We start from the raw sequence: 27,655 nt of genomic DNA, 5'->3' as shown, positions 1-27,655 counted from the left end.
CAACCTGGAGCCTGCTTTGGATTCTGTGTCTCCCTCTCTCTCTGCCCCTCCCCCGCTCGCTCTCGCATGCGCTCTCTCTCAAAAATAAACATTAAAAAAAATTTAAAAAAAAATAAAGATGTGTCAGTTTAGTGTGACCAGTCTTAAATCAGTGTATTCAGGCATTTTAGATTCTTTAGTCTCTTTACCTGTTATTTTTATCTGCTTATTTTTAACTGATAACTGAGAGTAAACTAGTGATCCCCATATAAAGAAAATAAAATGTATTTTAGATATGCCACTCTGATACTAAACTGTAATTTGATTTAAAACCCAGATTAGCAATAGGCTTTGTGAGAGAGATGTATTTTATATGATGGGAAGAGACTAGTAACGTTCAGCTGTGATTTGTAAGAACCTTTAAAAGCTAAGTATCTTCTATTGAAGGCATTTTTCTGAATCAACAGAGAGGCCTTATATATCCATGCTCATATTTTTATTTATCTGGCTAGGGTTTTGGCTCATGGCATAAATCCCCAGAAATGATGCTGCCAGTCATTTACCTCATATGTAAATGTTATCATAATTAACTGGAAACTGGTGCCTTTGGTTCTAAATCTAAATTAAAAATTAATTTCCAAACAGAAGTAAGCTTGTCCTTCAAGGCCTTATCGGTACACAAGGTCATTCCCTAGGCCACGTATCTCCTCCTCTCCCCGGTCCTTTCTGTTCCCGTCACCGTGTTGTGGCCCATGCCCTGAAAACCAGCACTGCCTCCGGTTATGCCCATGCTAACTTTTTGTGTGGTGGGTTGGAGACCATGGTCAGGAGGTCCTACGTTTAGCTTTGGATTACATAGATTGCATTTTTTCATTCAGTCCCAGACTTGCTGTTAATCCTAGATGTGCTGAATTCTATTCTGATCTGTTCATGTGAGAAAAAATTATTCTGACTTTGCCGTGGTTTATATTTGCATACTATGTGCATAGAGCTGTTAGAAAAGTGGTAGAACGTGCACAGGCTTTGAAGTTGGCCATACCTGGGTTTGATGCCAGCCCTGGCGGCTGCTTGCTGCCCACCTCTCCAGCTTCATCTTTTAACCCCCTCCCCTTGTTCACTGCTCTCTTCATGCTGACCTGCCTTCTGTTCTTAAGAGAGGCCTTTTCCCTGGCTGCTCTCCCTGACTGGAAACATGCTTCCCCGGGCTCTTCTCGAGGCTTGCTCCTTCGTCTTTCCACGTGAATACCACCTCCTCAGGCATTCCCTGACCATCTGCCCTATTTTATTTTATTTTTTTTAAGTTTATGTATTTTGAGAGAGAAAGAGAGAGAGAGCGCAAGCAGTGGTGGGGAGGGTGCAGAGAGAGATGGAGAGAGAGAATCCACACTGACAGCATGGAGCCCGATGCAGGGCTCGGTCTCATGAACTGTGAGATCCTGACCTGAGCCGAAATCAAGAGTCAGACACTTACCCTACTGAGCCACCCAGGCGCCCCCCATCCTCACCCGTCACTCATCCTGTTATTCTGCTTTATTTTTTTCATAGTACATCACTATCTGTCATTTGTTTGCCTGATTAACATAACAGAGAATAAAGCTGTTTGATGGGAAGTGTCTTGTTTAACGCTGTATCCTTGACACGTGGAACAGAGTAGGTGATTGAAAAATACTGACTTAGACTTGGAATTTAACCTCCCTGAGCCTACTTACTCATCTTTGAATTGGGAATAATAATACCTCCCTCACAGGCTGGTATGAAATTATGTAATTAGCATAAACACAATACATACATAAGAGGCTAATTTTTCTACTTTTACTCCCACTTAAAAAAAATTTTTTTAATGTTTATTTTTGAGAGAGAGAGAGAGAGAGACAGAGCACAAGCAGGGGAGGGGCAGAGAGAGAGGAAGACACAGAATCTTAAGCAGCCTCTGGCCTCCGAGCTGTCAGCACAGAGCCCGACGTGGGGCTCGAACCCACGACAGCGAGATCATGACCTGAGCTGAAGTTGGATGCTTAACCGACTGAGCCACCCAGGTGCCCCTTTTACTCCCACTTTGAATGCTTAGTTAGGGATCCAAGATGATAAAACATTTAAGGTTTCTTCGTCAGCTGACCTCTCATATTAAATGTCAGCTCTTTAACTTTGAAGCAAGTAAGTTGTATTTGGTGTTAACTCCATGCACCCCTTTCTCGACCGGGTATAAAGCATGGACCCTCCTTCCTAAAAATGCTATTAGGACCCACTGGGGGATTCCTCTAATAATGTGCCCCAGGTTGGAGCATTCCTGCCTGGGTCAATTTTCTGTTGCTGCATAACAAATTACAACAAGCTTAGTAACTTAAAACAACGTTTATTTATCATCTAACAATTCTGTAGGTCAGAAGCCAGGGCCCAGCATGACTGGGTTCTCAGCTTATAGTCACAAGGTTGAAATCAAGGTGTTGGCCCAGGGCTTGGGCTTCATCTGAAGGTTGGAGTCCTCTTCCAGGCTCACGTGGTTGTTGGCTGAATTCAGTTCCTTGGGGCTGTTGGACTCTAGCCCCTTACTGGGTCTTAGCCAAGGACTGACTGGTCTTAGCTCCTCGAGACCTCCTTCAGGTCCTTGCCCCATGGTCATCTCCCCGGGCTGTTCACAAATGCCTGTTTGCTTCTCCGGTGCCCGCAGGAGAGTCTCTCTCCATTCAAATCTCTTCTTGAAAGAATTTCTGGTTCCTTTTAAAGGGCTTATCTGATGTGTCTGATCCTGCCAGGGTAATTTTCCTTTTGCTTTTTGATTAACTTCATGTCAGCTGATTTGGGACCTGAATCGTGTGTACAAAATCCGTCACGTTTGTCACATCATGTAACCTAATCATGGGAGCGGCATCCATCATACTCACAGGCCCACACAAGGGATTATGCAGGGTGTGTAACCAGATAATAATTCTGTGTATACAAGAATGTTGGGGTCATCCGTCTCAGAATTCTGCCTACCGTGTTGCCATATTAAGTAAAAACGTTTTGTTCGGGGAAGGATAATTTCAGACATGCCCGGCAGATGCTAGGTTTTTGCCCTCAGCAATTCTTTCAGTAAACAATAACAAATAATTAACCGTGTTTGAGAAATTTAAAGGATGTAAATTGCCTTTAAATTAGTGTCACCCTGAAGTTGTTTTTAGATTACATAACCTTTTTGAAAAAGTTTTTAGATTAAAACATTTTTTTTTACTATAAAATTCTGTTTTTGAAAAGAGTTCTTTTAAATTGTCAGGTATTATAATTTTCGAGAAGGCATTTTGTTTAAGAAAATGTACTATTTCATACCCACTATAACTTAGCATGAATTGAAAGCTTGGTATGTTTAGTAATCCACTTACATCCTTTTAAAAAACAAAGATACCTTTAATGCAGGGTAAGTCTGTTACTAGTTTAGTTATATTTCATTCTGAATGATGCTGTGGGGTAGGTTTATTTCATGAGATGATGCTGTTAACATTTTGAGCAATATTTAAAATGGTATGAGTTTCTGACCATAACAAGGTTATTTACACTAGAAAATCCAGTAATTTAGTAAATATACTAATAAAAGTCATCAGAAACTTGGCATTTTCTGAATGCCATGTGAAAATTATTTGACAAGTATAAAGAATGAGAGTATGGTTTGAGAATTGTTCGTCTACCAAATGACACCCCCCCAAGAAAAGGACTAATTTCCTTTTTAAAGGTATCTACGCCCAAAACTTTGATATAATTCAAATTGTTTGCTTTTTGAAAATGTCCAAATATTGTAGCCATTGGGTGAATAATATGAATCAGCAGACCAGATAAGATTTGCTTGTGTAACTCAAGTAATTCATTTTGCATCACAGCCTTGACATCTCTCTATTTCAGTACCTTCCCTCCTTATCTCCATTTTCTAAACGTTCTCTTCTATTCCTTGTTGCTAATCGTGGTTATCTCTCTCTTCAGGGATGCTCTCAAACTGGTCCAGTTGAAAGAAACGGGCAAGATTACTGAATCCAGACCCACCCCAGCCCCTCTAGCTACTCCCGCAGTGCCTCTGCCCCCACAGGCCATGGCCATGCCACCATACACACGGCCGATGATCCCACCGGTCTCAACTCCTGGACAACCGAATGTAGTGGTAATATCATTTGAATAGATTTTTATGTTTTCGGACTTAAGTGAGAACTAGGAACCCAATAAGAACCATTACTGTCTGTTTTTTGGGTTTTTTTTTTAGTTTATTTATTTTGGGAGAGAGAGAGAGAGACATCATGAGTGGGGGAGGGGCAGAGAGAGAGAGAGAGAGAGAGCGCGGGGGGGAAGCCCAAGCAGGCTCTGCACCGTCAGCCCAGAGCCCAACTTGGGGCTCATACTCAGGAAACTGCAAGATCATGACTTGAGCCAAAATTAAGAGTCAGACACTTAACTCACTGAACCACCCAGGCACCCCAGCTGTCTGTTTTACGTGTAATTCTACCAATCCATTTTAGTAGTAGCTAACAGTGATAAAGAAAAAATTCTCCAGATACTTCATGTCGTGCAGACTCCTAGCACAAACCCAGTTTGTGTGGTGCTAACTTTCAAGTCCAGTGCCATATAAGTAGGCTCTTTAATCATGCTGCTTTTCACGTAGCTTTTCTCTGGTGTGGTAGTAATAGTTGGTAGCCACCACTAGCCCTCATCTGTGGCTGTTTTATTTTAATGTTTATTTTTATTTTTGAGAGAGAAAGAGCATGAGCGGGAGATTGGCAGAGAGAGGGGGGGACAGAGGATCCAAAGCAGGCTCTACAGTGTCAGCTGGAGCCTGACGTGGGGCCTGAACTCACGGACCATTAGATGGTGACCTGACCCGAAGTCGGACGCTCAACAGGCTGAGCCACCCAGGCGCCCCTTGACTGAGGGAATTGATACTCTGACTGTGAAGAACTATAGAGACTGTATAGCTAGTCATTCTTTCTCAGATGGAGGCAGTAACAGCCCTTTTTTGTTGTCAGAATATTCCATTTTGCCTCTTTTTACCTCCCTTTCTTAGTATCTTTCATGTCATTTGTTTCCCATCAGAAGAAATGCAGGATAATCAGGTTCATGTAAAACTGAAAGGGAAAAAAAAAAAAAACTGGGCACTTAAAAAATAAACAAACCTATTTTGCTCTTTCTAATGGAGAAATATATTCCAGTATAGTATTTTAAAGAATTTGCAAACAGTATAAATTTCATGGGAAACAATTTTTAATGTAAATTCGTGATTCGTGACTTCATATACAAAAAATTTATGTGTAATCAAATCTTTGTTTTTAAGAAGTACGTTATTCAAATTAGGAAGATAAACCTTACTTTCAAATGTTTATGGTATACAGAGAGCATTCATTCTATCTGAACAGATACTTTACTAACATAAAGTGTTTAGTTTCCTAAGGACTCAGGTATATTTTTAGCTGCTTGATTAGAAGTGACTGTGATCTAGTCCCAGAGTGGAGTGAAGGACAAGGAAGGAATCACAGGTAGTTTTATGTCCATCCTGCTTTTTGTTAGAGTTTCAAAGAACAGAGTGGAAAAGCTATAGTAAGTTATAGGAAGATTTTATTATCTCACTTATACTTTTTATTATGAATTTTTAGGAAATATACTCATGGGATTTCTTTTTAAATTACAAACCAAAATAGAAATAGTTTGGCAGATTATCCAGTACATTATCTTTTTCTACTGCACACCATTTTTATAAGTAGGAATTGTCTGTTGTTGGTTTGTTGATGTATTGGATGCTTTGAGTTTTATTAAGTGATATTTGTAACAAGGTGCTTACAGTGGTATGTGTGTGTCTGTCTGTCTCTGTCCCATACACACACCCATGGGAGAATTATTCATGACCTGGTAGATTTCTTTTTGATCATCTTATACAAAGTAACATAAGATTCTCATTTATAACTAAGACATGGATTTTACCAATTTTTTCTACAGTTGTATACTATAAAATTAAAGCTCTCTGGATTTCTTATATTCCTCCTTATACTAAGAATTTTTAATAGTATTTTTCCTCTGTTAATCTTTAATTACCAAGAGTTAAGTGACTGAGACTAGATTATAGTATTAGAATTTGCTTTTTCCACTTCCATTTATGGTTTAATGGACAGATTGCAATTTCTTTGCAGGGCACATTCACTGAAATCCCTGCTAGCAATATTCGAAGAGTTATTGCCAAGAGGTTAACTGAATCTAAAAGTACTGTACCACATGCCTATGCTACTACTGACTGTGACCTTGGAGCTGTTTTAAAAGCTAGACAAAGTCTGGTCAGAGGTTAGTAAAGTTAAATTTACTTAATACAGTACATGTGCTAACTGTTGTGAAATCCTTTACTTACAAAGGCACATTGTGCAGCTTTTTATTTTGGTTTCATCATCTGGGTGTATTTTAGTACTAAAGAAAAGAATTGGTTCACTTTTCTTATAAGAAACAAACCGATTCCATTGTATTGAGTAAATCATGTTTTTGGTATGATATCTGAACAAAGCAATCCTTAACATTTTAGAAAGTAAAAAATCCAAAATGATTGAAAAATGTTTTAGATTTTACATATATCTTAGATATCACTCTTCTTTATACAAGTTTTAATTTTTTATATCTTTTTCAAAATGAACTTTCAGGTTATGAAATTTGTAATGTACCTCCCAGCAAATTAGTTAAAACTAAGGTTGCTGGGAGACTTCGGAATTTTTAGCATGAACTGATGTTTTCTTTTCTTTTCTTTTCTTTTCTTTCTTTCTTTCTTTCTTTCTTTCTTTCTTTCTTTCTTTCCAATCTGTATGGCTTTGATTTCATTTTCTTGCTTTTTTGAACTGGCTAAGGCCTCTGGTACAATGATGAATATAAATGGCAAAAGCAGACATTTTTGCCTCGTTCTTGGTCGTAGGAGAAAACATTCAGTCTTTAATGTTAGTTGTAGGTTTTTTGTAGATTCCTTAAGTTGAGGAAATTCATATTCCTAATTTGCTGAGAGTTGTAGGCATAAACGGATGTTGAATTTTGTCAAATGCTTTTGTACATCTTTTGAGATAATCTTTCCTTTTTCATTCTGTTATTTTGATGAATTATTTTCTTGATTTCCAGATGTTGAATAAACTTGTATTCCTTGTATAAAACTCATCAATCACTAATTTTCTTATATATTTCTTGATCCCATTTTCTAAAATTTTGCTAAGAATTGTTATACCTGTGCACATGAATAATACTACCCTGTGGTTTTCTTAAAGATGTTTGTTTTGTTTTTTTCTTGGGTTTGTTACCAGATCTCACAGAATAAATTAGGAAATGTTTCCTTCTCCTTTATTTTCTGAAAGGTTTGGGTAGAATTGATTTTATTTCCTTTTTAATTATTTGGTAGAATTCACCAATGAGACTGTCTGTCTAGGCCTTTGATTTTCTTTGTGGGAAGACTTAACTACAGATTCAGTTTTTAAAAATAGATGTATCGATTTCTTCTGGAATGAGCTTGAGTAGTTTGTGTCTTTCAAGGAATTTGTTTATGTCATCTAAGTGATAAAATTTTCAGTAGTCCCTCCTCATCCACAGGGAATACATTCCAGGACCCCCAGTGGATGCCTGCAACCATTGATGGCACCAAACCCTGTATATACTATGTTTTCTCCTGTGCATACATGCCTATGATAAAGCTTAACTTCAAAATTAGACATAGAGATTAACAACAATCATAATAAAATAGAACACTGTAGTAGAATACTGTAATAAAAGTTAAGCGAATGTGGTCTCTCTGTCTCTAAGTATCTTACTGTGCTGTACTCGCCCCTCTCGTTATGATGTGAGGTGATAACATGCCTACGTGGTGAGATGACGCACGGTGAATGATGTAGGCATTGGGACATAGTGTTAGGGTATTGATGACCCTCTGACAGTATGTCGGAAGGAGGATCATCTGCCTCTGGGCTGCTGTTGACTGTGGGTAACTGAAACTGTGAAAAGCAGAACTATGGATAAAGGGGTCGTTGGCATAAAGTTGTTTATAATATTACCTTACTATATAGTACTTCTAACATTATATAATCTGAAGTGATGTCTCCATTTTCAGTGTTAGTAATTTGTGTCTTTTGACTTTCTTGATCAATCTGGCTGGGGATTTATAAATTTTATTGATCTCTTCAAACAGTCACCTAATTTCATACAATTTCTTCATTGTTTTTCTAATTTTCTTTTCATTGGTTTCTGCTCCCACCTTTATTCCTTTTTTTTTTTTCTGTTTGCTTTGGGTTTAATTTGCTCCTTAGTTTCCTAGTTTTCTAAGGTGAAAGCTGAGATCAATATCATATAATAAACCTTGATGCTAACATAAGCATATAATGCTTTTAAGGTCCCTTTCAGCAGTGCTTTAGATGAATTCCACAAAATTTGATGTGTTTTATTTTTCTTTCTATTCAAGATGTTTTCTAATTTTCCTTGTGATGTGTCTTTTGATCCATGAATCATTTGCAAGTGTAAATATAATTTCCAAATATTTAGGGCTTTTCAGCCTTTCTTTTATGATTTCTTGCTTAACTCCATTGTGCTTAGAGAACATGCTTTGTATGATGTAAATCTTAACTTCTGTTGAGATTTTAGAGTCGTAATATGGTCTATCTTGATGAATGTTTCATGTGTATTTGAAAAGAATGTGTGTTCTACCTCTGAGGAGTGTTCTATAAATGTCAGGTGAAGTTGGCTGGGAGTAGTGTTCATGTCTTCATATCCTTTCTGATTTCCTACGTGTTCTGTCCATTCTTGAAAGAAGAGTGTTGAGAATCCCTGGTTACGATTAGGATTTGTCTGTTTTCCCTTTGAGTACTGTTGGTATTATATCATCTTGAAGATGTGTTATTAGGCACAGAACACATTTAGGATTTTATGTGTTCCTGATGAATAGATGCGTCATGGAATGTCCCTGTTCATTCCTGGCGTAATATTTCTTACTCTGAAGCCTTCCTTATCTGATATTGATACAGTCAGTCCAAATTTCTTTGATTGATGTTTTTATATCTTTTTACTTCTAATATATCTGTCTTTGTATTTTTTAATTTTTAAAAAAATTTATTTTTTTTTTGAGGGAGAGAGACAGACAGAGCAATAGTGGGAGAGGGACAGAGAGAGGGAGACACAGAATCCGAAGCAGGCTCCAGGCTCTGAGCGTCAGCACATGGGGCTGACATGGGGCTCGAACTCACAAACCGCGAGATCGGGACCTGAGCCGAAGTCAGAAGCTTAACCGACTGAGCCACTGAGGTGTCCCTGTCTTTATATTTAAACTGACTTCTTGCAGACAGCAAATAATTTTCTTATTTTTTAATCTAATCCATACTCTGTCTTTTAATTAAGGTGTTTGGACCATTCACATTTAGTAATTTTGTCCTTTGTTTTTTCTTACCTTTTTTTTTTTTTTTTTTGGATTGGTTGCCCTTTAATTTTTTAATTCCATTTTATTTCTGTTTTACCTTTCTCTTTCTACGTGGTGGTTTCCTTAAGGTTTACGATATAATTCTTTAACTCATCACAGCCTACCTTCAAATTTGTATCACACCCCTTCATGTGTAACGTAAGAACTTTACAACAACATACTCGATTTTCTCCCTTCTATCCTTTGTGCCTTTGTTGTCATGTTTTATTACCACATGTGGTATAAGCACCAGCATATATGTCTGATATGTTTTTGCTTTAGCAAATCAATTATGTTTAAATCATAAACTTTAGTTTTAAAAATGCGGGGAAAAAAGTCTTTTTGCATTTGCCCATTTTCTTTTTACCATTTTTTGGCCTTCATTTCTCTATGTAGATACAAAATGCTTGTCTGGTATTTACTTCCGGCTAAAGAATTTCCTTTAATGTGTCTTATAATATAGGTTGGCTGGCAATATATTCTCAGCTTTTATCTGAAAAAGTCTATTTCTCCTTCATGTATTTCCCTTTGTTTAATTATTAATTATGGCAAAATATGTGTAACATAAAATTTACCATCTTAAACATGTGTAAGTGCACAGCTTAGGGATAATAATCCTTTCACATTGCTGTGCAACCACAGCAATTGATCCACAAAAGTCTTCATGGTGCAGAACTGAAATTCTATACCCACTAAAATGATAGCTTCCTATTTTCCTCTCCTCCCAGCCTTTGTCTAGCAGCCAGCGTTCTGCTTTCTGTCTCTATGGATTTGACTATTGTTAAGTACCTCATATGAGTGGAATCATATAGGGCTTGTCTTTTTGTGACTGGCTTATTTCACTTAGTGTATTGTCTGAAGGTTCATCCATGTTGTAGTATGTGTCAGAATTTCCATCCTTTTTAAGACTGAATAATATTCTATTGTATGTATTTACCATGTTTTGTTTATTTATATGTCAGTGGACACTTGGGTTGCTTCCACCTTTTGACTTGTCAATAATGCTGCTATGAACAAGGGGGTATACATCGCTCTCTGTGTCCTTGCTTTCACATCTCTTGGGTCTATCCCAGAAGTATTGCTGGAACATATGGTAATTCTATTTGTAATATTTTGAGGAGCTGCCATGCTGTGTTCCATTGTGACTGTACCATTTTGCATTCCTATCAGGTGTGCCCAAGGGTTCCAGTTTCTCCACATCCTTGCCAACACTTGTTGGCAACCATCCTGATGGGTGTGTCTCCTTCGTTCTTGGTATTTCTGCTGGGTATGGAGTTTTGAGTAAAAAGATTTTTGGTTTCACTACTTGAAAGAAAGATCCCATTCCATTATCTTCTGACTTTCCAAATATCTGCTGCCGTTCTTAATATCTCTGTTCCCCTCTATAATGATGTCTCCCCTCCGGCACTGTTGTCTTCAAGATTTTCTCCATTAGCAGTTTGATTATTATATGCTTTAGCGTTTTTTTTATACTGTATTTATCCTGCTGGGGTTTCCTCTCAGCTTCTTGGATTTGTGGTTTGTTGTCTTTCATTAATTTCAGAAAACTCCTAGCCATTATATTTCACTTATGTTCTGCTTCATGTGTTTTCTCTTTGGAACTCTGATTATAAATACTCAATTGTTTGAATTGTCTAAAGCTCTTAGATCCCCTATTCTCTCTCTTTTTTTTTTTTTATCTTTTTTTTTTCCTCTTTGTGTTTCCATTTGGATAATTTTTGTTGATCTAGCTTCAATGTCACTGACTCTTTTCTTGGCTATGTCTAGTCTGTGAATCTTAACAAAAAAAATCTTTATCTTTGATAGCATGTTTTTTTTCCCTGAGATGTCCGTTCGAATGCTGTTTTACAGTTTCCATCTGTCTGCTGATACCCCCTTTGTTCATGCGCATTGTCCCATACTTTGTCCTGTACTTTCCCATATTCCAACAGCGGTTAATCATTTTGTGTGCTCATCCTTCCTCAGAGGGGAGCCATCACCCTTGACGTTCAGTTCACTTGTTTGCCTTGTAACCTTGGCTCCCTAATGGACTCAAGAAAAGTTGTGATTTTGTAACTTCTGCTTTTCTTCTGCTCTATTAGGGTGGGAAAAACATTCTCTTCTGGGTTTCTACATGTTAAGTGACAACAGAACTGATATTTCAATTTAGATACACACTTTGAAGAATTCATACAAAGACAGCCTGACAGCTTTTAAAAGTTCAAGGAAATAAATGGAAAGCTACTTCAAAGAAAATTCTCTGTATTCAAAAAGTTAACCCTGGAATCTCTCTTTATAGATATTAAGTGTACTTGCTTAGTCATGATATAGAGATCATAAGGGGAATAATTTTCCTTGTTTCTTCCTTTCATGAGGCAGGAAACAGTACTATTTCAGTGGAGGGATGGATTAGTCTAGTATCTTTTCATGGTCCCAGGTTTGGTATGTCTTTGCAATTAGGAATTTTCGGGGAGGAGGGGCTCTTAGAGCCCACATTATTTATCTCCAGTCCTCTTTCTTGTATAGTTATAATATAGTATTCTATAAGCCTGTCTGCACTGTTTTGTAATGATAGGCAAATGAAAATGTTTGATATTCCCTCACAAACTATTTCTTATTCTTCTCAGTCAATGTCACCAACAGTCTCCTTTCTATATATTTGAAAATTTCCGTAATAAAGAGTTAAAAATAAAATAACTTGAAAAAATCTCCTTTGCACTTTTTTGGTTTTCAGTGCCTAAGAAAAATGTCATGTGAGAAATTGGACATATAATAAGCCTGAAGCTCCTGATGCATGGGGATTAGAGGTAGCATTTGAAGGAATCATCAGCATATGAATGGTATGAAAGTCATGGAACAGGAAGTTCTTGCCTGGGAAGATTCCACCTTTGAGAGGAAGGGATAGAAAATGAGTAAGTGGTAAAGAGTGGAAGAAAACAATGGAGAGTTTAGTGACACAGGAGCCAGTAAGAGACAGTGTTTTGAGGTGAAGAAAGTGATCAACTCAAGAGTACTAAATGTTGGAGTACAATGAGGGCAGAGAATTTAGGTGAGCACTGTGGACTCAGGCAGTAGATTGGGAATCATCAGCCGGTGGATAGTTCAGGAAGTCTTCACTGTGGATACCTATGGATAGTAGATAAAGTGAGAAGGAGGTTGAGGGAGCCATGAAGAGTAAGCATAATGAGTTCCTAATATCTGTCCACATATTGGAATTTATGTAGACCAAGTCTTTTATATGTGGCTATCATTAAAATTCTCTAAGCACTGGAAATCCACTCACATTTCTACTCATAAAGAGGTTTAAAACAAGCAAACAAAAATATGTCTCTGGAAATCTGAATTAAAAGAGCAATGATTTGGATGAGCAGGTGACTCTTACCATGACAGTTTGGCAGTATTTGGGTTTATGGTAATTCATCTAGTGTCTTTCTGAAATCTCCAGCATGCCTTGGGAATGAGCTATTGTTCATATACAATTCCATGATACTATAGTAACGGGATTTGTTTATCTTGCCACATACCATTGACGAGATCTTTATCTTAAACGCTTTGTCTAGAAGCCATTGCAATAGAGAATCAAGTGTAGTTTACATTTTTCAATACTTTCCTACCCTCCTGGAAAAGCAAAAGTATAAATCAAATGCTTAAGTTATGATCAGCTCTGTGGGAAGGGAGGGGACCTCAGCTTTACCTTGAAATCATTATGTATACTGGAAGGAAATTGATTTAATGGAATCACCATAAAACTAGACAGAAAACTTCATTTTGTTCGTTGCACCAGGACCTGTGCCAACATTGCTTCATCTTTGGCCTTTGCTATATCCTGTTTTGTTAAGTTAAAAAGCAGCTCATTGGTCTTAAATTTTTTTGGTGTCCACTCCATTAGTAAGAAATTTCTTTCTAGATGGATGGATGGATGGATGGATGGATAGATAGATAGATAGATAGATATAGATATCTTTAAAGTGTGTTACCACTGTTCTAGTATAATCAATATATTATAAAGCTCATGCAGAATGAAGACATTTGAAAAGGATAAGAGAAAAAAATGAATCATCTGAATCTATACAGGGAGACCATTTGTGTTTTTAGAGACATAGGAGTTGGTTCTTTCTAATTACGGTTATAATGTATCCTTCAAGTTCTTGTATATGATATCTAAGCTTTAAAAGAATTATAATCGAGTTCCAGAAGTAATTGTCTACATGTATGGCTAATATTATTTATCCAGGGCCTCATATAAGTTTTTCTAATCAGGGAAATTTTGCTAAGCGAATAAACAAAAACTTACAATATTTTTCATTATGGTTTGTTAATGAATAAGTTTGCAATCATAATGGTCAATGTTAAAGTTTCATTATGAACCCTAATTTTGATATGCTTCTTTTTCTTTCAGATGACATTAAAGTATCAGTAAACGATTTTATCATCAAGGCAGCAGCTGTTACCCTTAAAGTAAGTAGCAGACCCCAAATAATTTTGGCTTCTTTTAGTCTCATGTTGGGGCGGCTGGGTGGCTCAGTCGGTTGTGCGTCCGACTTTGGCTCAGGTCATGATCTCATGGCTTCTGAGTTTGAGCCCCTTGTCGGGCTCTGTGCTGACAGCTCAGAGCCTGGAGCCTGCTTCAGATTAGAAGTGTTTCTCTCTGTCTCTGTCTCTGTCTCTGTCTCTGTCTCTCTCTCTCTGCCTCTCCTCAGTCGTGCTCTTTCTGTCTCTCAAAAATTAATAAACATTAAAAAAAAATTTTAAATAGTCTCATGTCTTGGGATTTTTATATGATAAGTGGAACTCTGATTTTTAAGTCCCCAAAATTTTATAACGTTATTGCTAAAAATATATCATGTAGTCTTACCCCCTCAGTAATACAAATGAAACTGAGAATCAGTGGGGCTTACGACTAATTATAGCGGAACAGAGACTATTCAGCAAATACGAATTGGTCCCCGGTGTTATGCTGAGTACTTTGTAGGCATTAGAGGTACAATAGTGAACGAACGCCTACATGTTTTCTGCTTTCCTGGGGCTTACACTCTGGATGGAAGAGACCGGTATTTGTCAGATAGTGAAAGTATTGAGGAGCAAGAGAAAGCGGAGTAGGGGTGTCATTGTGCACAGTTAGGCAAGGAAGGCCTCTCTGGCAAGGTGATAACTGAGCCAAGGCCCAAAAAAGAGGGCATGAGCCACAGACACACCTGGTAGAAGAGTGCTCCAGGCAGAGGGAACTACGGACACAACGGCTGGGAGGGGCGAGTGCTGCCTTTCAGACATGGCCCCAGGGACAAAGTGTGCCTCGGAGAGAGAGAGAAGGTAGGAGATGAGATTGGACAGATGATATTAAAAGAGGGAATGTGGAGAGGGCCCTGAAGTAGGTGAAGCCTTGGTGGCCATGGAAAGGACTAGGGATTTTATTATGAAGGGGAAGGAAGCCTTTGGAGGGGATTGAGAGAGGACTGACGGTCTACTTCACCTTTACAAAGAAAAAGGAGTGACTGTTCTGGTGGTTTGAGGAATGCAGCCCGTAGAGAGGCCAGGGGGCAGCAGTGCTCTCCTGGGAGGCTGTGGACCCTGACAGTGGTGTGGACTCAGGGGGCAGCTTGGAGGATGGCTAGGGTGAAGGTGAGATTTTGGATACGTTTCAAAGTAGAGCCAACAAAATTTACTGATGGATTGGATGTGGGGTGTGAGAGAAAGGACAAGGCCTTTGGCCCAAGCATTGGGAGGAATGGAGCTTTCCATGTGCAGAGATTGGGAATGTGAGAGAGGAGCAGGTTCGAGGTAGGAGTTCTAGAGTTGGATTTGGACGTAACTCAGTTCGAGAAGCCAAATGGTGTCCCATTGGAGGGGCCAGGAAGGCAGGTGGAGCGGTGGGGTGTCTGGCTGGACACGTAGATTGGAAACCCAGGCTTCCTGCCTTCCTGCTCTGCACCATTTTCCGTCCTGCCTTTCTTTCTATAACCAGGCTATTTTTCTGGATCACTGCGTATTAAGTGCTATCTTTAAAGTATGCTTATAAGGAATTTGTTTTTATTTCTTGGACAATACAGTAATGGAGAATTTTAAAGTCATGCCTTTTCTTAGCCTTTCGTATCTAAGGGTTCATATGCTTTTGTGTTTTGACCAAATAATATTTTGAATTGTATTAGTGATTTTCTAATTATGAATCATTCTTGCCCTCCTTAAGTGAATCTCCAGTGGTCATTACATTTCATTTCATAATTTTGTATTAGGAATCATGATTGTAATTTAAATTTTGTGCTAGTTTTATCAGGGTTTTTTTAAATCGGTGGTTTCTTAAAATGAATTTGGATCCTTTTTCTCTTTCCTTTCTCTGTACTTTTTTCTTTATTATAAAGATTTTTATTTCTTGAAGTTTATAGAATTCACCAATAAAAATATCTCAGCCTAGTTCTGTTTTGAGGAGGTAGACTTGATGACTTTCTCATTTTCCCCCATAATTATTGAGCTGTTTAATTTTCAGCTTTTTCTTGAATCACTTTTGGAAACTTCTATATTCCCAGAAAATCACTCATTTCATCTGGATTCCCAAACTTAACTAGCCTAATGTTATTTAAATCTGTTTCTTCTAATATCGTAATGTCCTCAAGGCTGGCATTATTCTAGACCCTGTCTCACTGTTATTAATGTATATTTGTGTGCTCAGTCTTTTATATTGTTTATGTATTCCTTCCGTCATTTCCTTAGCTGCAGAGTAGAATTAGATTAGACTTCGGTTGAAAATATTTTATTAGAAAATGTGAAATAATGATTATAAATACGAATAAGAAAGTTTAAGGGTATGAATTTTCCTTTGCCTACAACTGAGACCATGTCCCCTGGGCTTTTGTTGCATGGCTGCGTAATTACACTTCTTTTGCCAGATATTCCTTACTTGGGAGGGGCTTTTCTTTCCCCCTCTTTTACTTTAGCGTCCTCTGTAAGAATTTAAAATCTTCGGGGGGTTTGCGACTTCGCCGTGTCTGCTTTTGACAAATGAGCTTTGATGACTTTGAATGAACAAGCAGCAGGAGTGAACATAACAGGCCGGGGAGGAGCACAGTGGGAAAGGCCTCTTCGGGGAGGGCTCAGAAGTACACTTAGGTAGGCTGTTACCCAAGTGAAGAGTGGGAAGAGAAATTCGTCTGTGTTTGCTGTTTTTCACCATCACTTTCTCCGATACTTGGCAACAGTGTCAGTATACACGGGCTCCAGGCGTTTAGCCATTTCCTCTGCTCTTTTCGTCTTCTGTGTAGTTGTATGTATATTAAACACATGCATGCTCATACACAGTATCTGTCATATGTTGGTGAAGCCTGGGAAATCTCTCTTAAATACAGAAGTCACTTATTAGGGGCCGGATGATATCCGCCAGGGCTGCGCTAGATAATTGCGCCGTCTACATGCCTCAGGAATTATGTGGCTGAATGTTGCTACCCGCTCCCCTCCCTTCTTCTCTTCTCCTTAAGGCCATGTTGATCACTGTATGAGGCAGGAAGTATGGCAAACGTTAAATGCTTTTTAGTAATCAGATTTAACAAAGGGAGACCTTTTTTTAGCCATGATTTAGTATACAGCGATCAAAACAGGTCCATCAGTGTTTCCTGAAGCTTGCTTCAAAAAAGATGGTATGTTTATTCTTCCCAAACAAAGATGACATTTAACACTGAGATCCAAATCATTGTTTCAAACCAGATCTTCATTTGTTTGCTCTGTCCACCTATATTCACTTTCAAAAATGCAGAATAATTTTAGTTATTTTTCTGTAACCGCCTTGCTCTAAAGCTGCTTCTTTAGTGACATGTTTTTTCTATTTCTGTTTCATAGCAAATGCCAGATGTTAATGTAAGCTGGGATGGAGAGGGCCCAAAGCAACTGCCCTTTATTGACATTTCAGTGGCTGTGGCAACAGATAAAGGTTTAATTACGCCAATCATAAAAGATGCTGCCGCTAAGGGTATACGGGAAATTGCTGACTCTGTAAAGGTATGTCTTAGGAAATCCTGTGCTTTCAAAATGTTAGTGTTTACTCTCTGGTAAAGTCTTGACATGATCTAGTCACACTGTGATAGAGATATTTATGTATTAGTATTTTCAAGTGATTGTCAATTGTGTATGAAAGTTTTTAAGGTTTTATCTAGGTAGGAACCATTTTAAGAAAATTTAATATTCAAAAATTCAGAAATAACATACAGATAGATTAGGGTCTACTGTATTCAAGTTACAGGTGAATGCTTTATTTCCCAAAGTCTAGAATTCCACTCTAAAGATGATATTTTAGATAGTTTTAAAGTTAAAGCTGAAACTGTATTTCTGTGAAGGTGGTGAGTAGATCTCACTGTTCACAGTGTTTTATTCTTCAAAACTAATTTTATTCATTTCCTCTCTACAATTGAGACCACTAAAAGCCCTTCATTTTCCAGAAGCAAAAGTACTGGATTTTTCCTGAGTTTCTTTAAAAGCAGTTTTTCTAGCTCCAATATGGAGGAGTGTGATTTCCCCCAGAATATCCCATTGAACAGCATGGGAACACGGGCAATAGATCGGCTCTGACAGCCTGTATAATTTCCAGAGGTATTTTTTGACGGAAGTGTCACCTCTCTTACAGCGTTAGAATTGAACATTTCAGACTCATTTAGATAAATGATTCTTCTCTTTTTTTTATTTACCAAGACCAGTTGTATATACATAGTGGATGAGCAAGTATACTTTTAAAAGTAGAAGATAAGATTTCTTTGGGGAGCTGACAGTATACACGTCGTAGATGTACTTGCCCAAAATACACGAACACAAGTTAATCTGCTTTTAAAAGCATACTCTTAGAATCTTCGAGTTAGATACAGTTAATGCTGGCCTTAGTGGAATGGACATTGTTAGCTCTTTCTTTGCTCCTCTTTGAAAAGATGAGCAGAATGTGTTTTTATAGATAAAAATGCAACTGTTTTTCTTAATTGAGTGGTGACTTAGTTCGACCAATTCAGAAGTCAAAGTAAGATACGTTGGTTTACTAAGATAGTTGTGTGCCTTTTAGTCATCAAAAGTTTTCAACAACAATGAGAATACATGTATTATTAGTGTTCTTGTGAAATTCAAATGAGGTTAAATTTCACTATAAAGTTAGAATTTTCTTACGTATTTTTATATCTCTTATTTTTAATATTTATGTATTTCTTATATATTAAATTTTTAAAATTAAGCATTATAGGAAAGTCTCTTTGCTTTTGACCAATTTACTAATTTTACTATGATAATACATGTTCTTAAATTAGCAGTGTTAGCGTTCCCATTTTCTTATATCCTGAAAGAAGCTAAGTTGAGGTGTAAGGAAGCAGTGTGAGCAGCCTCTCCGCAATGGGAAGGGCAGCCTTGACCCTTTGGAATGTTCTAGGGCCTCTGTGACAGTCCTTGAGGTTTTCCTGTAATTGCTGGCAACCCTTAAGTTTCAGTGTGCGCTGGCTGCTCCTCTATGCTTCTTATTCTCCCTGCTTCTCTCTCCCACCCTCTCCCACCCCCTCCCACCCTCTCCCACCCTCTCCCACCCTCTCCCACCCTGCCGCCTGTGACCAACACTCCACTCTCTCTTCTTAGCATGTGTGAGACACCAGGCTAAGCACTGTATTTAATCCTCCCTGTATCTTAGTTGAAACTTTAATTCCCCCATTTTGAAATGGAGGAAATGGAGTTTTAGTGCCGTTAAGAAATCTGCCCACGGTGATGCATCTAGAAAGCAGTAGAGGTGAGGTTTTATTTAAATCGGGGCTTTTCTCAATTCACGAGCCATTTTCTTAGGGCTCCTGTGGCTTCCATTGCTGAAGTAGCTTCCTGACATTATCCTGTGTTATTGTGTTCCTGCAGTTGATCATTCTCTGAGATCACCTCATTTCTTTATTTGTTGATCCTTCTCTGTTCCTTCCTGTGTGATGTTGACGGTCTTGCTCTTGCCATATATCCAATTCTAGAAGAAAGAGTGCATGGAGATAGTAGATGCTCCGTGAATTTATTTGTTTAATTTTTGATAAGCTTGTATTGAAATGAACTTTTCAAGGAGTTTGCGGGTCTCTGGAGCTCCATCTGTGGACCAGGTTAATACCTGCACTAAGTTTTTACTTCTTGACCCTCACGAACCTTAAGGATGTCATTGTGTGGTGCTAAAGGCATGCCTTAGCTAAGTTCAAGTTTTTATTCCCTAAATAAAGTAATATAGTAACAAGCCTTAGATCCCATGCTTCATTAGTTATAACATTTTAAAAGACAGAGGCAAAGTTTTCCTCGATGTACCCGGTATGTTTTTTAAATGAGTTAGTAAGGAATGTGACATATTTTAGAAATATTTCCTAAGTCATCTTGTATTACATCCTTTCGGCACGAGGCTTCAGGTAACATGTGTTTTGATTTTAAGTTTACATTGCCAGGAAATCCCAGTGAGAATTAGGAATTTGTAAAACCAGTGATGCTCCTCAGAATTATTCTTATGCCAGGCTTTTAGTGTTCATTGATAGGAGTATCCTGCTGATATGTTTACAGTCTATAGAGAGATGTTTTTTTTTAAGTGTATTATGTGGGCTCGCAGTCCAGTTTTTAAAATGAACATGTGTTTTATTTGTTTTGGCCTAGTAATTCATCAGGATTGTTGTGATCATCTGCCTTTAAAGAACTGCCTTTCAATCAATCAATCAATCGATACCTTTCAAAGTTCATGATACATGTCTGTTTAAATCATGTGAACAGCTACATCGCTTAAGGCAGAAAAAACACATTTGGAGATTGTCCTATTTCTGATATTTCTGATAGTCCAAGGACCATACAAGTCTAAGTTCATCTTTTCAGTATTCATTTTGGATCCAAGTAGTTTTGTAAATAACTGTATCCAACTAGTATTGATAAATATGTAGTCATCTCGGTTGTCAGTAAGTCACAGTGATATGTTGAGATCATTTTTAGACTTTTAAAGAATGTTTTATTTTTCAAAAATTAAATCATCGATGGTGACTATGTTAGCTCTATAGTACAGAAAATTTAGTAAGCCTCAGATTTATTTTACCTCCCCAGGTGACAGTGGCTTCATTTTTCTCTTTCTTCCCCTCCTGAATTAGTTCCTTATTAATTTTTCATACGTAATGACTCCACCTCCATTTCTTTGTCTTTAAAGCATTAAAACAAAAAATTAACACGAGGGTAGTCAATTGCAAGCGCAAGTCAAGGAATATTTAACTACTTCCTTTTTTTTAATGTTTATTTTGAGAGAAAGAAAAAGAAAGGGAGGGGCAGAGAGAGGGGGAGAGAGAGAATCCCAAACAGGTTTGTCTGTCAACACAGAGCCCGACACAGGTCTCGAACCCACACACCTTGAGATCGTGACCTGAGCCAAAATCGAGAGTTGGATGCTCAGCCAGATTTAGCCATCCGGGCGCCCCTGAACTACTTTTCTTAACGTCATTCTCAGAGTGTCATCTGTCTTTTCCTCTGTCAGTTTTTAGAAATCAATTTTGCTGAGAGTGGTATGAAGTTAATATATTCTTACAGTCCTCGTGGCAGGTGTAAATTGGACTAGCTCATTCAGGAATTGCTTCAGCTGTAGATCAAAAACCCAAAAAATGTGTATGTCCTAGAGCTTTGTAATTGCACCTCTGAAGATTTTTATGAAGTAATTGAAACCAGTGGACCAAATTAAAACACTGGGGGCATGACTGAATTGTGGCAGATGTAGTCTTTAGAATGTTAAGCAGACATTTAAAAATCATTTATAAAGACTAACAACACAGAAGATGCTTATAATACTAAGAGTGAAATATACAATTCTGCTTTTTTTTTGCAGCTGTCTGAAGTGATAGATATGATGTGTATGTTTCAGTTTTATAAAAAAGAAGGAAACATTGAAAGATGAAAACTAATATGTTGGTTGTGTGATGGTTGTCATTAGACAAAATTTATTTAAAAGCTACTGGGTCGACAAGAGTGGTTTCTTCTAATACTTTGTCTCACAAAAAAATCTTTATAGGCAGAATAATTTCATTGTATCTATAGAAAACATGCTGCATAGTTATGGTATATGGGGTAATTCTAATACTGGAAGAATTTTTAAAGGGAAGTAATTTTTGTAGAGTTTCAGTTCACATTTTTAGCTTCGTAGATGATCTGTGCTCTAACTTGTTCATTTTTGAATTGTGTTAGAGAAAATGACGTGTGTGTGTGTGTGTGTGTGTGTGTGTGTATGTATGTATGTGTGTGTGTGTATATATATATGTCTTATAGAGTCAGTGAGGGCACATCAGCGATGAGTGTGTACCCTAGACAAGTATTACAAGGGGCAAAATCAGCTGCATAACATGGTGCTGGTTGTCGTGCTCAACGTGTATTTTTCTTTCTTAGGCTCTATCAAAGAAAGCGAGAGATGGAAAACTGTTACCTGAAGAATACCAAGGCGGATCTTTTAGGTAAAATTTAAACTCTGAATTATCAGTAGCGTCAGACAGACGACCATGGGGTACCTGGGTGGCTCAGTCGGTTGGGCATTTGACTTCAGCTCAGGTCACAATCTCATAGTTTGTGGGTTCCAGCCCCGTGTCGGGCTCTGTGCTGACAGCTCGGAGCCTGAAGCCTGCTTAGGATTCTGTGTCTGCCTCTCTCTCTCTCTCTGCCCCTCCCCCACTTGCGCGCGCGCTCTGTCTCTCTCTCTCTCAAAAATAAATAAACATTAAAAAAATTAAAAACAAACAAGCAAAACCAGACGACCAGATCTAGAAGTCCGTCCTTTTCATCTATGTTCTGAAACACTTTTGTTTTACTCTAAGCGAAATATCGAGGCTGGTAGGAGCCTGCTAGTATTAGCTAGTTAACCTGTTCGTGTGCTCTCAGAATGACATGCAGGTTCTGAAGCTTTAAAAAAGTATATTTATAGGGGCACCTGAGTGGCTCAGTTGGTTAAGCGTCCAACTTTGGCCCAGGTCATGATCACACGGTAAATGGGTTCAAGCCCCGCGTCGGGCTCTGTGCTGACAGCTCAGAGCCTGGAGCCTGCTTCGGATTCTGTGTCTCCCTCTCTCTCTGCTCCTCCCCTGCTCATGCTCTCTCTGTCTCTCAAAAATAAATAAACATTAAGAAATATATTATAAATATAATACATTTATAAACTTCTACTTTTGTTTTCTACTTGTGCTCTTTTATTTTAAGATACTTCAGGGGAAAATATTAACATTTGGATCCTTTAGGTATTATCAGCTCTGTTTTTAAGTGTCACCTTCATACAATGTATGTAGTACACTGAGTGTAGCGTGAATGTTTCAAAAAATGGAAGAACACAGGTTTCAGTGTAACCGACCAAAGCAAGTTATAGACTGTTACCAGCATCCCAGAAGCTTGCCTTTACCCCTTCCTAATTATCCCCCTGGCAAAGGTAACCACCTTTCCGAAAATTATCACCACGGATTTGTTTTGCTACCTTTGGTCTTTATGTAAATAATATATATCCCTTAGTGTCTGACTTCTTTCACTCAACATTAATGTCTGTGAGATTACCATGCTGCCATGTGAAGTAGTTATTTATTTTTGCAGTGTATAGTATTTTGTAGCATATCGTCTGAATACGCCAGTGTCTGCTTTTACTCTTGGGCATATGTTGTTGTTTACAGTTTGGTGCTGTTACCAATAACGGTGCCGTGAACATTCTCATCGGTGTCTTACGGTGAATATATTTGTTGTATAGACCTGAAAGTGGAACTCCTGAATTAAAAGCTTTGATGGATACTGCCAGTTTTCCAAAACAGTCATACAAATTTATACTTCTGGTAACAGCGCATGAGAATTCTCGTTGCTTCATATTCTCACCAACGCTTAGTAACATTAGGTTTTAAATTGTAACAGTTCTTAAGGTATGTAGTGGTACTCTTTGGAGTCAGGCAAATTAATGCTATTGAATACTATTTGCATTATCTTTCAGCCTTTAGGGTATCTGGTAACTTACCAGATAAAGTACCTGTTGATATGTCCATTTTTAAAAATGGTATGTGGAAGGCTCTTAGCTCCAGATACACAGTTCTTTATAGGATACATATTATTTCACGTATCCTTTCCCACTGCGTCCCTTGCCTTTGGAACTTTCTTCATGGATTTTTAATGAACACAAGTTGTGAATTTTAATGAAATTCTATTTTTTAGGGTTTTTTTTTTTTGTTTTTACAGCTTGTACTATTTGTTTTCTATTTAGAATTCTTGCCTCTCCCAGAATTATGAAGTTATTTTTCTATGTTATTTTCTAGAAGTTTTACAACTTTTCACATGTAGATCACAATCCATCTAAAATTGGATTTTGTATATGGTACGAAGATAAAGGTCAAGATTCTGTACCCCCCCCCCCCCCATGGATATTAATTACATTGACCCAAGATCACCTATTGAAGAGCTGACTCCTTCTCCATAGCACTGAGAAAGTGACCATGTGTGTGTTTGGTCTGTTCTGTGTTGTCTCTTCAGTTGGCCTGTGTGTTCATCCCTCTTGCTCGGTATCACCAAGGTGTAACCTTTGATACCTGGTAAGGGAGGTCTTTAATTTTGTTCACCCTTAAAACTGTCTTTCTTGGCTCTTTATATTTGCAAATACATTTCAGAATCAACTTACCACTTTTCATATACAGACACATAGATGCAAACCTTGCTGGGGTTTTGATTGGGATTGCATTCAGTCTTTTAATCAGCGTGAGAAGAATTAACATCTTTACAGTATTGAATCTTCCAGGCAGTGGACATGGTATACACCGTTGTTTATTCAGTTCTTTGGTTTCATTCAGTTCTGTTTTATAATCTTCTACATAGAGGTCTTATTAGATGTATTTCTTTTATTTATTTTTTGCTACTGTTGTAAATGGTATTGTTTTTAAATTCCATTTTTTTTTTTTTTAATTTTTTTTTTTTTCAACGTTTTTATTTATTTTTGGGACAGAGAGAGACAGAGCATGAACGGGGGAGGGGCAGAGAGAGAGGGAGACACAGAATCGGAAACAGGCTCCAGGCTCCGAGCCATCAGCCCAGAGCCTGACGCGGGGCTCGAACTCACGGACCGCGAGATCGTGACCTGGCTGAAGTCGGACGCTTAACCGACTGCGCCACCCAGGCGCCCCTAAATTCCATTTTTAACTACAGCAACCTGTATATAGATATAAAATGAAGTTTTACATTGGCGTTTTTATCTGGTGACTTAGCTAAATTCACTTACGTATCCTACTATTTTATCTGTAGAGTCTTAGATTTTCTGTGTACACAGTCAATTCATCTATGAATAATGACTATTTTCTTGTTTTTTCTGGTTTTTTTTTTAAGTTTATTTTGAAAGAGAGAGAGTGTGTGAGTGAGTGAGGGGCAGAGAGAGAGGGAGAGAGAGAATCTCAAGGAGTCTCTATGCTGCCAGCACAGAGCCCAATGTGGGGCTCGATCCCGCACACCGTGAGCTCATGACCTGAGCTGAAACCAAGAGTCAGACGCTTAACTGACTGAGCCACCCAGGCGTCCCGTGACCGTTTTCTTTCTTTTTTCCAGTCCTTCTCGTACCTTATCGTTTCTTTTTCTTGTCATATTCTACTGCCGAGGTCTTCCAGTTCAATGCTGAATGAATGTTATATTAGACATACTATTTATATGTGTATCGGTACTTGTTTTTTGATACTGTTGCGAATGGCATGTTTGTCTTTGTCTTTGGTCTTTGGATAACTTGGTATTAGGTTCTGTATCAGTTTTTTAGTGAAGGAAAAACGTAGGCTTCCGGGAAAGTGTTCTTTGACTGAGGACGCGCCACGTTCAGAGTGTTCTGTTTTCCCCTAGTATTTCCAACTTGGGCATGTTTGGCATCGACGAGTTTACTGCAGTGATCAACCCTCCTCAGGCCTGCATTCTGGCCGTCGGGAGATTCCGGCCTGTGCTCAAGCTCACGCGGGACGAAGAGGGGAATGCCCAACTGCAGCGGCACCAGCTCATAACGGTCACCATGTCAAGTGACAGCCGGGTGGTGGACGACGAACTGGCTACCAGGTTTCTTGAAAGTTTTAAAGCAAACCTGGAGAACCCCATCCGACTGGCCTAGCCCTCCAACATGAGAAGTTGGTCTCTGGCTTAGTTAGTTGAGTAGCTGGTACTAGAACCTACGCTGTAAGAAAGCAATTAGGTATACAAGCGCGAAGTGGATGAGTTGTTTATTTATTTAGGGTGAACGAGTTTGTCCTCCGAGTTGTCCTCATTTTCAGCTTGAGTTTAATGTTACAGAAATAAATAACAACCCGTAACTAGTAAAAGAAAGAGAACATTTGGTTCGTCAGATTCATTTTTAACCTCTGGTGCTGTTCTAAAGTGAAATGTAAATTAAATTGTTTGGCTCATGTGAGCATTTTAGACTATTTGAGAATGTATGATAAATTGTAAAATGGGAAAAATTGTTAGAACTAATTATGTCGAAATTAGAAGTGAGCGTCAAAGAGAAGCCCGTTAATTTAAGCAGTGGGACCTCACTTTTCATAAGCACTGCTCTAGATATACTTGAACAATTTAATATGTACAGAAGTGTATTCTGGATAATAGTAAGTAAATAAGGATCACATTGTATTAGGGGTTGTGGCAACATTATTGAATTTTTTATGTATATAAAGCCATAGGTTTTAGAGTGGTTTCTATCAGTCTTATTTTTCACTTCTATGACACTGTGAACTTATAAAGAGGAAGAATTAAAAAGTCAAAAATAAGAGAGACCAAAACATTTGTTTCAGTAATAAACTATAGTTAAAATATCTAAACTTTCTGAAATAAACTGCTCACCTTCATATTAAGTTGGAATATATTAAAATAAATTATGCTATTTCCTACCAAACATTTTGAATTAGTGTTAACTTAAACACAAAATGTTGGTTTTTTAGTGCATTTGAATCAAGTTTGTTTTGTGCAATAAAATGTGAGAAAATACAAAAAAGCTTCTATTGTATTTTAAATGTCAGGACACAGAAGTTTAGCAAATCCTTGAAGTTGGTTAGTAGTTTGCCTGGGACAGCTTATAAGGAAGTCTGCAAGAGGAAAGGAAGAATTTAAACTTGATCTAACATTAGGAAAACAACGGACGTGGAATGTAAAACTTTGAAAGAGAGTAGAAGGGAAATTTTATGAAGTAGGCAGGAACTCTCCTTTTTATTCCATCAATAGTATGAACTTTTCACTAATTATTGTAAAAGTTAGAAGAGCCTGTTTCTCTCTTTTAACAGCTTTACCACGATCAGCACGTCAACTGGCCTGAAATTGGGTGCTGATTTAAATACCCAGTCACAGAAAGGCTTGTGTTGGTGTCTGCTACCCGGAATCCCCAGAAAGCAGACCACGTGGTTTGACAGCACACTGCCTACGCTCTAACCGAAGAGCTTCTAAAACCATTGGAGCCCCAGTATATCAGCTGTTAAGAATATGCTTAATCCAATTACTCTTTACAAACTGTGTTTTTCAAAGCAGTCTTAAAAACCTTTGTCATATTAACAGTTACACTAAAAATTGTCCCCAAATGCTCTTTTCAAAGTACCTCTTGCAAGTTATGTTACTCTCAGTTTTAACTGAAATTATTTGTTTTCTATTAATTTTTATATCTGAGGAATAGAACTTGAGACAGCCATAAGCACTGGCGTGGAGCTCTGTTTTCCGTAGACGGACATGCGTACATGGTAATGCACCTGTTTCCCCGGCAGGGAGCTGGGCGCTCGTAGCCACCACTGCCTGCCTTGGAAAGTCGGGAACTGCACAGCAGAAATACCGTGTACGCTTGAGGCATTTTGATTTTTCATGGGTTCACCTCGCAGCTTTTGGTACAAATTCATTCCGACTAGAAGCGTTTTCTCTAATACTTACACTAATTATGTAAGGAAATTGGCCGTAGCACTGATCTGAGTAACGCGGTTTGGGTTATTCTGGAGAATGAGCTCTATGCTGTTTGGGCAGGCTCTGTCCTCCAGTTTTTATAGATACATATATATATATATATATGTGTATGTGTGTGTGTGTGTGTATATATATATATGTATATATGTTTATTTTTTTTATATGTATTATTTATATCTTATTTTATTGTATGTGTATAATAGATACTCGTTTTTGTAGTACTGAGAGGTATCACACTGAGAGGATATAAAAATTAAATTTGATATCTGCTCATCTTTTTCCTCATTTAAACAGGGAAAATGAGTAAAATGTTGGGAAGACTTCTAAGGAAAAGGCAGCACACATTTCTTTTAACACTTGGGCATGAAAAGAAATATCAATGACTGTTTATAAGTCAAATGG

General features: G+C 38.0%; 1 protein-coding gene across 2 annotated transcripts in view; it reads left to right on the top strand.

Moving 5' to 3' along the window:
• PDHX (pyruvate dehydrogenase complex component X) overlaps window positions 1–27,400 on the top strand; it is a 71,906-nt gene extending 44,506 nt beyond the window's left edge. Inside the window, exons 6-12 of one of the 2 annotated variants that reach the window (XM_049648377.1) lie at window positions 3,931–4,105; window positions 6,117–6,264; window positions 13,764–13,822; window positions 17,189–17,347; window positions 21,731–21,795; window positions 25,172–25,378; window positions 26,593–27,400. In XM_049648377.1, coding sequence (XP_049504334.1) covers window positions 3,931–4,105; window positions 6,117–6,264; window positions 13,764–13,822; window positions 17,189–17,347; window positions 21,731–21,795; window positions 25,172–25,378; window positions 26,593–26,737 — 958 coding nt within the window. In that variant the 3' untranslated portion in view covers window positions 26,738–27,400. Of the gene's footprint in view, window positions 1–3,930; window positions 4,106–6,116; window positions 6,265–13,763; window positions 13,823–17,188; window positions 17,348–21,730; window positions 21,796–25,171; window positions 25,741–26,592 lie in introns of those variants that run through there. The other variant, XM_049648384.1, reaches the window with a different exon arrangement.
• Window positions 27,401–27,655: the final 255 nt, after the last annotated feature.

This window comes from Panthera uncia, chromosome D1, assembly GCF_023721935.1.
Source record: "Panthera uncia isolate 11264 chromosome D1, Puncia_PCG_1.0, whole genome shotgun sequence".
In the NCBI taxonomy this organism is placed as follows: Eukaryota; Metazoa; Chordata; class Mammalia; order Carnivora; family Felidae; genus Panthera; species Panthera uncia.
This window is presented reverse-complemented; position numbering and strand designations above follow the sequence as displayed.